Raw genomic sequence first — 11010 nt, 5'->3', positions numbered from 1 at the left:
ATGTAGGTGCGCTGATGTCCAAGGATCCTCATTATCCTCACTACACATTAGAGGCCTAAGGCGTCGATGTCTGACGCGATAGGGTCTACCGGGGCCATGGAAGGGCAACTCCGGACACTCGGATGCTAGGAAGGTGATCAAGACCTTTATGACTATGACAGTTAGGGTTAGTGAGAGGCAGAAAGTGTTGGCTTCTGCGCCAAGTCTCGCCTCAATTAATATAGCGCCCTTGACCCCTAAGGATACAGCTGCGCTCCCGATCAGAGTGCATGTTGTTAGGAAGACAGAGAAAACACGCCTAATAACACTAAACTCAAACTTACCACGGCCTCCTAACATGCCACCGGAACATTTAAGCGTGGTAAGCACCAAAAATGTATATTAGAAAATAAAGAAAAAGGATATGATGATCCTAGTGTATTTTTCTTCTGCTTTGTAATTTTAGTGCTGTCAAGCAAAAGTGTAAAAATAATAATTTTCTTCTTGAGGTCATGAACTCACAGCTGTTCAAGTCTTCTCCAAAACTTCAGTGTTGCCCATCCCTTCTTCTCAAAACCAACATCCCTTCCCTACACCTTCACACACACCTTATCACTCTCTAGACGACGACAAGTAAAACTTCCTCTCCTCCCCACATCAGTCGCCTGGAGCTAGACCTTAACTAGTCGATGTGAAGCATCCATAACCAGGAATACGGCTATACATGTATATATAGATCAAAACTCTCAAGAGTACATATACTTGTACCATAAGATAAGATCACTATTATTAGCGGTGCTTTGCCTAGATCAATATATTCAGCTCCAATCTGTTGGAACAGGACGCGTCCGCACTAATAGCAGCGGGCTTTATGTCTATTGGATCAACACTCCCCCAAAAAAGTTAGCTCATTAGATGATTGTACCATCAACCATATAAAACATACTTGCCCACCCACAACACACAATGTAGTACTATTCACAACACAATCCACCTTGCCTTAAGCGTACGCATATTGAAAGCAATAAAGTGTTCATTTGGATGTAGTCGCCACAATTAGCTTCGATCACATTGATTATATATTCTAGTGTACTCCCGGCGGCTTGTTTGGTCGTTCCCCCGCTCCTCAAGCTTAAAAAATTGTTGGATAATGCAGTAAGGTTCCAAATAATGAAGAACTTGCCGTAGTACTATATACTCCTATCTGCGGCAAGTGTTGATGAGTTGGAGATGGAGAGAAACTCAGCGGCCATGCTTTGGAATCAATACGCTAGCAAACGAAGGACGATGGCATGCATGACGCGATGCAGCATTAGCTTTTCCAGCAGATCAAGAAGGAGGGAGTGGTTCAGATGGAGTAGCGCCCATATTCTCTGAATTTAGTATTGTTCCGCACCCGTGCTGTTGCTAATAAGATGCCTATAATTTCCCTTTAATTTGATGCAGAGACCGAATGCGTCCATAACGTACGGAAGTCTGTTTAAAAACCTGAATTAATAAATTGTCACCGAATGAAGGACGACGACGACTCATCGGTGCCGCGCGTGAAATTAAAATGCTTAATAATCTTGGACGGTCCTGTTGAACCAGCGGGAGATGAATGAAGCTTATTAAAGTATACCCAGCTGCTGCTACAGAGGAACAAAACCCTTCCGATCGATCATCCACACGCGTGACTACACTCTAGCGGCTCTGCTAACTAGCGTGATGCTAGCAAGAGCTGAAGAAAGACACGAAGAGATGTAGATCTTTTATATTATCTCTTCATGTTATCTCTTCAATTAATCCTGAGTAATCGATCTTTTAGATTTCACGTCTTATCTGATAATTATATACTGCATCTCGGACGCATAAATCTAGCTAATAGTCCCTTCTTTTCATTAATATAAGCTGGTTTAGCTGGGTCTTTAAAAAAATACAAATGGATGGACAAGTTGCGTTTGGATTGGAGATATATATAAATAGATAGATATATATCCGTCCGATTCTTTCCACTCCGGTCCGGCAGAACATCATGCGCATGTGGTGTATATATATATAGAAAATTAACTAATTCTATCTCCATAGTCATTAGTGTACGGTGGCGCCGCCTTAGCCATTTGTTAACGTCCATGCCACTTCAGCTAGCTATAAGAATAACATCTACGAAGCGCGAGAGAGAGAGAGGTCGCGCGCGACTTGGATGGGAGAGCCGACGAACTCTGCTGGCTAGCAGCTAGCCAAGGGCGTGAGAGAGGACGACTTGCTGCTATAGGCATTCATTCATTCATTCATTCATTCATTCATTCATTCATTCAAACTGTGTGTTTGCATATGAATTCATTCGCTAGAGCTTTGTATATTGGCCGGCAATTAATTAAACATATGCGGCTGTCGATGGAAGACTACCAAGATCCTATCTACATTCGCCATATAAATAAGTATATATATACGTACTTTATGAGTTTGGGAAGCTTCCATGCCAAGTTCGCACCGGCGTATGCGAACAAAAGCCAAGGGCATGCACGTATGGGCCGGCCAGGTTTATACTCTAGCTTAGCTCGCCAGTACGCTGTACGCGTATGTGTCTAGTGTCGATCTGTGTGTGCGACTTGTATAACAGTGGACGTGTTGTCAGCGGTAAATAATTGCATGCATGCAAACAAGGCGGCCGGCCCCCACTAATATATATCACCGACACAATGCATGCAGGCGCTGAACATGTATATGTGCATATATGCTGCCGCTATGCAAATTAAAGGCCAGATCCAACGCTAAGGGTTTTTTCGGTTTGGAGTGGATTGAAGGGTTTGGAAGGGCAGGATTTACACTACCGGACACAGCTGTTTTATCGAGTGTAACACTAGGCAAAGAAGTATTGGTGAACTGTACATCGGCAACGGTTTCTTTGCCGGACATTTTTATGGGGCACTCGGCAAAGACTTTACCGAGCGTCACTTGGTTCTCAGCAAAAAAAAGTCGTCATCAAGATGTCAGGTGACGGTGACGGAGCCTTTGCCGAGAGCTGTCGTGACATTCGGCAAAGTCTCACTCTTTGCCGAGTGTCTTTCTGTACCGGCACTCGGTAAAGAAGCCCCCTATAGCCCGTTTTGCCGGTTCCTTTGCTAAGTGTATGAGGAGGTACTCGACAAACGTTGCTTCAGTGCTAAGTGTCCTGCCACAGCACTTCGCAAAAAAGCTTTACCGGTTTCTAGGTGTGCCTTTTTTTTGTCGAGTGCTATGGTCTAGTCACTTGGCAACTTAGGTCTGTGCCGAGTGTCTTATTTCGCCGAGAGTAGCACTCGTTAAAGCATGCTTTGCCGAGTGGCCGATAAATTACACTCGACAAAGCGATGAGCACTCGGCAAAGAGCCGAATTCCAGTATTATCAATCCACCACAACCCCCTCTCAATCAACCACAACCCCTTCAATCCACCTCAAAGCAAACAAACCCTTAAAGTAATTGCAGCATTATGGATAGCAACATACTGAAGAGGATTGGAGGGGGCTAAAATCATCTTACTATTTTAAATAGCAAGGAAAAGTTTTAGCTTCTCGAATTTACATCGATATCTTGCTCTCAAATAAACCCTACGAGTGGCACGGACCACACTACCGCCGATGCAAAGATCAGCACACTGCACACACGCTTAGCTTGCGCGTGCATGCTACACAGCTCCTGGCTGCTAGCTAGCAACGACCGCGCGCATGCTGATCCAAATAATGATCGCGAGAGCTGCTAGCGATGACAACGTGTTTATACATATACTAATATTTTTCCCTGGACGTCGGAGTGTGGAGTGGCTTTAATTTAATTCCTCCTCATCTCCCAGTTTCTAATTAGCGCGCTGGCCTGGTGGGAATGAATATGAACAGTGTGTTAACGAAGGAACAAGCAGATTCACAAGTCACCACCCCGCGCGCCCCAGCAAGTCAAGAATACTATACTAAAACACACACCCGGCATCCACATGCACACAGGCGTACGTGACCGGTGCTGGCCGCCCATGCAAATGCGACGCAACGTACACTACTGCTTGCACATGCTCCGCGTACGTAGTCCATACCGTCTCCATTGACAAGTTGGTATTCGCTACAAGACATGCATACGCTTCTATATAGCCGGCCGGCCGATCCAGTTTGGTCGTCAAAGCTAAATGTACACGCTAATAATAAGTAGTGTTGTTAAAATAATAATAAAATATATATGTCTACTAGCTAGCTACATACGCCCTCATGCATGAACACTAACAATAGACATGCGTGCCCACTACTCTTACAACAAGACACTTAATAGCTAATTGTGCAAGGTCATCATAATAATCAAATGAATTAGAAAAAAAACAATAAAAACTCGTCTTGAGCAATATATACGCGATTTAAAACTAATCCAAACACCCGATCCAGCCACCGCGCAACAAGTGATTAATAAGAGGCTATTGTAAGAGATTTTCGTATAGAGTATTGTCGAGCATGCATGTTAAAGAGGTGGATTTTGTTATCCTAATGTCTCGGTTGAATATCAACTATTTATTGTCTTCATGTTCCATTTGTCGGAAAAAAGCACTTTAAAACTAAAATTATTGAAAACCTATTTGAGATCAACAATTATGTGTCCATAAGTTTCTATATATAAGTATATACACACATAGACATATATATGAATATGAAGTAGGCCTTCATATTTAGCTGTTGCTGAGGGCCCAAAATACTAGGACCGGCCCCGAATACGATCGATCGACACGCAGTTGGTGAGGCTGCAGCCTAGCTCGAACACTTCCGTACGGCAACATGCATTTAGCTAGCACCCACGTACAGGATCGATCGGATGGAGGCAGCGCAGGTGTGCCACATACACATGCATGAGCACGTAAGAGTAGGATGGAATCATAGTTTGGCTTCATGTACATGTTATGTGTGTGTAGGACCAATCTTGTTGCAACACTATAGGTTGTTGTACAACGGTCAGATGTTGCAACCAAATTGATCTTGCTTAGACAAAGTATAATAAGAGATTATAAGTTTGCTAAATGTGCTGAGGCGGTGAAGAAGTAAGAAGAGAGAATAGAGGAGAAGCGGGGTACGTATAAACTTACAGTCGGCTTATATACACAAGAACCAAGAAGCTTTGAGACATGTGAGGCTCTATGTTAATAGTGAAGAGTTAACCACTAAACGAGTAAGCTAAATAGCATGCTGCAAGGATTTTTACAGCCAGCATTCGATTATATTATTAAACTTGCTCTTATATATAGTATGGGTGCAGAGAGCTCAGCACGGTAGCCAAGTGAATGTTGCATATCCAATCGACCGGCACCCTGCCCCCTATCGATCGCGCTAGGTATTGGTGGTTGCTAAATGCAATAGTGACAATAAGTATGTGTACGTCTGTCCGGCCTGTTAGGTACGTACTACTAGCTATCTCTATAGAGCTCTAGCATGGTCCTCCTCGATGCATGTTAATTTTAACCCCTCACGATTTTCTACTCCTACCGCCCTAGTACACGGATCGGAGAAGTTAGGGGAAACTAAAGGCACGCGCATGCCATGCTTTTCTTTGCTATTCTAGACTCTAGTAAAATGAGCTGCAGCAGAGCAGAAGAGAGAACCAGATTCGGCTGCTTTGGCGTGGCGGGAATTTAATCGGCCACTGTCCGCGTGGCCAGTGGCTGGCTACCCCAGCCCGGCCCGCATGTCAACTTCCTTCCTCCCCATCCACATCGATATCGCCGTCCGTTGGTTCCTGCAGTCTGCAGAGCCAGGCCCGTCCCTCCCCTCCCCTCTCCCCTATTTAAGCCCCATGAGTGCAACCCCTCCTCCTACACAAGTACACAACCCGCCCATTGCATTGCATCTTCCTCCTCTCCCTTGCTCTTCCACTTCGTTGCGCCCATCCGTCTCTCGTCTCGTGCTCCCATCGTCGACCCATCACACATCCACACACAAGCTACCCTACGACGTATACAGAGAGGAAAAAGACTAGTGGTACGGCCGTCGCTAGCTCGACTAGTGATCCGATCCATCGATGGAGGCAGCAGACGCATCGTCAGCGCCGCCGCCTGCGGAAGGCCGGGTGGTGTGGGTGAACGGGCCCATCGTGGTGGGCGCGGGGCCGGGGGGCCTGTCGGTGGCGGCGTGCCTGCGGGCGCGCGGTGTTCCGTGCGTGGTGCTCGACCGCGCCGACTGCATCGCGTCGCTCTGGCAGCGCCGCACCTACGACCGCCTCCGCCTGCACCTGCCGCGCCAGTTCTGCGAGCTCCCCGGGATGCCCTTCCCCGACCACTACCCGGAGTACCCCACCAAGCGCCAGTTCGTCGACTACCTCCAGGCCTACGCCGAGCGCGCGGGCGTCCAGCCGCGCTTCAACCAGGCCGTCACGTCCGCGCGCTACGACCGGGCCGCGGGGCTCTGGCGCGTGCGCGCCGCCGACGCTCTCGCCGACGACGACGTCGCCAGCGCCGCCTCCACCGAGTACATCGGCCGCTGGCTCGTCGTCGCCACGGGCGAGAACGCCGAGCGCATCGTGCCCGAGTTCGACGGCGCCCAGGACTTCGCCGGCCCCGTCTCCCACGTCTCCGAGTACAAGTGCGGCGAGGCGTACCGCGGCAAGCGCGTGCTCGTCGTCGGCTGCGGAAACTCCGGCATGGAGGTCTGCCTCGACCTCTGCGACCACAATGCCCTCCCGTCCATGGTCGTCAGGGACGCGGTGAGAAGAACGACGCGCAGCGCAGCACAGCGCTCCGACCCATCCCCATCCGTTCTTTCTTCATCTTTTATTGCTGACTTGCTCCATCGGTTCTCTTTCTCGACAAGAAGGTGCACGTCCTGCCCCGGGAGATGTTCGGCGTCGCCACCTTCTCCGTCGCCGTCTTCCTGCTCCGCTTCCTGCCGCTCTGGCTGGTGGACGCCGTCCTCGTCCTGCTCGCGCGCCTCTTCCTCGGCGACCTGGAGAAGCTCGGCATCCGGCGCCCCGCCGGGGGCCCTCTCGAGCTCAAGAACGCCAGGGGCAGGACCCCCGTGCTGGACATCGGCGCCCTCGCCAGGATCCGCTCCGGCCACATACAGGTCGTGCCGGGCATCAAGAGGTTCTTCCGTGGCGGCGCCGAGCTCGTCGACGGCCGCCGCGTCGCTGCGGACGCGGTCATACTCGCCACCGGCTACCACAGCAACGTCCCTCAGTGGCTCAAGGTACAACAACATGTTGTACATCATATTAATAACTTCTTGCATGTCACATCCCATAGTGCGTGGCTCACCTTTTTTTCTTAATTTTTCTTTTCTTTTTCCATTCACAATATATACTAACGGTTGGTAATCAATATTGAAAACCTCAACTTACAAACTAAAGGGTTTTGATTGAACGAAGGAAAAGAAAGTTGTAAAGAGGAAATTTATGGTACCAACTAGCTAGGGACGTGTATATTGTATTTAATTTGTACCGAACAAAAGTAGGGCTTTTAAAAATTTCTCTAATGCATGTTTGACAGTTCTAAAGCCGTTAGGTAGCAGTACTAATTAACCTCTCTAAATACTTTTTTGTCGTTGTTATATATCATGAAGTTTTTGTTTTTAAAAAAGAAAAGAAAAACAGAACTTGTACTGTCATCTAACTGGGCTTCTCTTGTGCTGGTCAGGGAAGTGATTTCTTCACGCAGGAAGGGTACCCAAGGGTGCCGTTCCCACACGGCTGGAAGGGGGAGTCCGGGCTCTACTCTGTTGGCTTCACCAGGAGAGGCCTCTCCGGCGTTTCCTCCGACGCTGTGAAGGTTGCGCAGGACATCGCCGTGGAATGGGAGAAGCAAACCTCCACAAGATGATGACGATTGACGACGATGATGACGACGACGATGGATGCCCATCAACTTACCAGCTCACTCATGACCATCGTTGACCTCTCATGCATGGACCTGCTACGACGACCAACAGATCGATACCTTGCCATCATGCATAGCATGTTCAGCAAAAAGTGCAAAAACTTGAGATGATGTGGCCAAGAGTTGCCCCAAGCTCAAATCCAGAAACCAAAAGAAACAGAGGAGAAGCGCGCGTCGGGATCCAGATCAAGGCTCCGAAAACTGGAGAGCGAAGCGAGCCTCCTCGACGCTTGGGCGACAGGAAGAAGGCCGGACTGTGCGCGCGTCATGCAGAGCCCAGATTTTGCTGTACCCCATGGGCCCTTATATACATGCGTAGCTATGTACAGAGTGTTTTTATGTAGCAAAGTTGTGTACAGTAGTAGCAGTGCCTCTCTAGTGGGTTGGTAGAGTGTTAGCGTTGACATGCTTGTGTGTTTGTGTGCCATCGTCGTGATGTCTATGTATGGAGTTGACAACGAGAAATGACCTATTCTATTTAATTTTTGTTCGTTATTACAAGTAACAGCTCCAAGCTAATTAAGTTGCGCCTTTTCTGTTCTGTCCGGGCCATGCTTCCGCGCGCGCTATTCGCAAACAGGGAAAAAAAAGGAAACGGAGATTGTTCAAGGTGGTCTTCCTAACTAATCGGCCACTTTAAAAAAAAACGCAACTAAACTGTCAAGAACAAATTTGACACACGGTTAGGATTTCATACGAATACTGCAGCTTCGGTACGTGAAGTATTCTCGCGGGATCGAAGCGTACTCGTCTGTCTCTGTCCTGCTACAAAAGTTCATCAGAAGTTTACTGCAAAAAGGCAGGATAGAAACAAAAAAATCACACATATTTTCAGCATCCAGAAGCAACATGTCATTATCTAAAAAAGGCAGCATATATATATACACGTAAACAAGTTAACGTGCAGATTTCCGTCACACCTAACTGAATATATATTACGTTTGTGTGTTTGGCATATGTCGGCTCGTTAAAAAGTTCACTATGGAAGAAAAGAGAGCATTGTTGAGTTATGGAGCACAAGTTCCTGAAAGAGTTTCATATAATATTTCGCGTACGGCAAGAACCTCTGATTTTTTTGCCCCCACTGCAAATGGGACCTACTACATATATGTTGGTTTTGGTATTACTGAAACGAGTGGCAGGAGTTCCGGTGCCCATTATTAAAAAGACAAAAGAAAATTAGGCTTACAAAGTACAGCGCCCGGCCGGTCCCAAATGGACTCATTGACATATATATATGCCATTTCGGTGATGCCTGAACTTTAATCTAACTTTTGTTGTAGTGAAAGAACAGCATCGTCGCGCTGGAATCCATGGATTACCGATTTGCATTACGCGGGCTTGGAGGGAATAAGGTTCAATGCTATTCATCGTTTATGGTGGAAAATATGTTACTTTGTTTAGCTTTAATCCATACCGGATGTTTCTGTCTATATAGATTGCACCAGCAGTCCAAACAGTCGGCTTTAATCTAAAACGAACAGGTTAGCAAAACCAAGGTGCGAAACAAAATTGTTAGGGAATAAAATAGATACAAAGATTTACGTGGAAAAATCCCCTCCAATATGAAGGAGCAAACAACCACGAGAAAACAGATCCACTATAAACCACGGAGAACAAGTTACAGGGAGAATCTATATTTATATGTGTAAATGAAAGCATATTCCAAAGCATATTCGAAATATATAAAAGGAATTAGAGGAATATTCCAACAAATCTCCCCTTGACTCTAAATCTATAGAACTGTTTCCCAAACACCCTAGGATGCTAAAATTTAATATCTACCAAGTCTAAGGAATCATTAGACTTGGAACTGGAGCACGACTTTGTATCATCAAAATAACCTCTCTTCTGGAACGTAATAGAAACATCTCCAACATCAACTGTTAAACATTGCAAATAATAGAAATTATTCAAACAGTTGCCCTTCAAGATAATATGATTGCCATGAGAAACCTTAATACCAGGCGGCGGCGGCGATCACAATATGGATAAAAACAATGTGTAACACCCTGTCCAATCCCTGGACCGGCGGTACTTACTCTTGGCAGCTCTCTAGGATCATATATCGTCCCCTCAGACCAACACGAGTCTTTTGTGCACACTTTGTCCTCACTCATGCGCACCCGAGAAAACTTCCCGTTTGGTTACCTATCCCAAATTGCTCCAAGCCAAGCACGCTTAACTTGGAGGTTCTTTCGAGATAGACTTCCGAAAAAAAAGATGCACCTTGTTGGTATGGATACTCTATTAATTCTATTTAGCCTTGTGCCAGAAAATCACCATCCCAGGGGACAGGATATCACACAATGTGTCTAACCCTAGCTCTGATACCACTTGTTAGAAAATAAAATAGACACAAAGATTTACATGGAAAAATATTCTCCAATATGGAGGAGCAAACAACCACGAGGAAACAGATCCACATCAACCGTAGAGTACAAGTTAAAGGGAGGGCCTATATTTATAGCCGTATACGAAAGCATATTCCAAATATATAAAAGGAATTAGAGGCATATTCCAATAAATCTCCCCTTGACTCTGGTATCCATAGAATTGTTTCCCAAACACCACTACGATGCTAAATTTGAATTTCAATCAAGTCTAAGGAATCATTAGACTTGGAACTGAAGCACGACTTAGTATCATCAAAATAACCTCTCTTCTGGAACACAATAGAAACAGCTTCAACATCAACTGTTGAATATTGCAAGCAATAGAGATTATTCAAACAGTTGCCCTTCAAGATAATACGATTGCCACGAGAAACCTTAAGAACCGGCGACGGCGATGGCCACAATGTGGATAAAAACAATGTTTCTAACCCTAGCTCCTATACCACTTCTTAGGAAATAAAATATACACAAAGTTTTACGTGGAAAAATGCCCTCCAATATGGAGGAGCAAACAACCACGAGGAAACAGATCCACTATCAACCGCAGAGTACAAGTTACAGGGAGGACCTATATTTATTGCCATACAGGAAAGCATATTCCAAATATATAAAAGGAATTAGAAGAATATTCCAACAAAAATCATGTTTTAACCAAGGTGTTTTAGGTGATTGCTAGTTCCACACACACTCTCTGACCATGCTTTCTAAAATCATGTTAAAGCCAGGCTACAGTATCAGATTGATGGAGTCTAAAGAGCTTGATCAAGGAAGGAACGCTACT

The 11010-nt window shown here is 46.0% G+C and overlaps 1 protein-coding gene across 2 annotated transcripts; it reads left to right on the top strand.

Annotated features, from left to right (window-relative positions):
* The first annotated feature begins 5762 nt into the window (after positions 1–5762).
* Positions 5763–8334, top strand: LOC100281459 (uncharacterized). Of its 2 annotated transcripts, none has more exons than XM_008653188.4 (3): positions 5763–6665; positions 6773–7147; positions 7594–8334. In XM_008653188.4, exons 1-3 carry the CDS (start codon positions 5985–5987, stop codon positions 7774–7776), a joined length of 1239 nt encoding a protein of 412 aa, XP_008651410.1. In that variant the 5' UTR covers positions 5763–5984; the 3' UTR covers positions 7777–8334. The 2 variants fall into 2 exon arrangements, with proteins under 2 accessions (XP_008651410.1, NP_001354946.1); NM_001368017.1 differs by having other exon boundaries at positions 5810–6665; positions 6776–7147; positions 7594–8326.
* Positions 8335–11010: the final 2676 nt, after the last annotated feature.

Source organism: Zea mays, chromosome 7, assembly GCF_902167145.1.
Source record: "Zea mays cultivar B73 chromosome 7, Zm-B73-REFERENCE-NAM-5.0, whole genome shotgun sequence".
NCBI lineage: Eukaryota > Viridiplantae > Streptophyta > Magnoliopsida > Poales > Poaceae > Zea > Zea mays.
The sequence above is the reverse complement of the archived record's forward strand: the minus strand, read 5'-3'. Positions and strand labels throughout refer to the sequence as shown.

Coding starts and splice junctions, on each gene's coding strand:
- LOC100281459 (XM_008653188.4), top strand. CDS start 5,985: ATGGAGGCAGCAGACGCATCGTCAGCGCCGCCGCCTGCGGAAGGCCGG. Junction 6,666..6,772: donor CCATGGTCGTCAGGGACGCG/GTGAGAAGAACG, acceptor TTTCTCGACAAG/AAGGTGCACGTCCTGCCCCG. Junction 7,148..7,593: donor ACGTCCCTCAGTGGCTCAAG/GTACAACAACAT, acceptor TGTGCTGGTCAG/GGAAGTGATTTCTTCACGCA.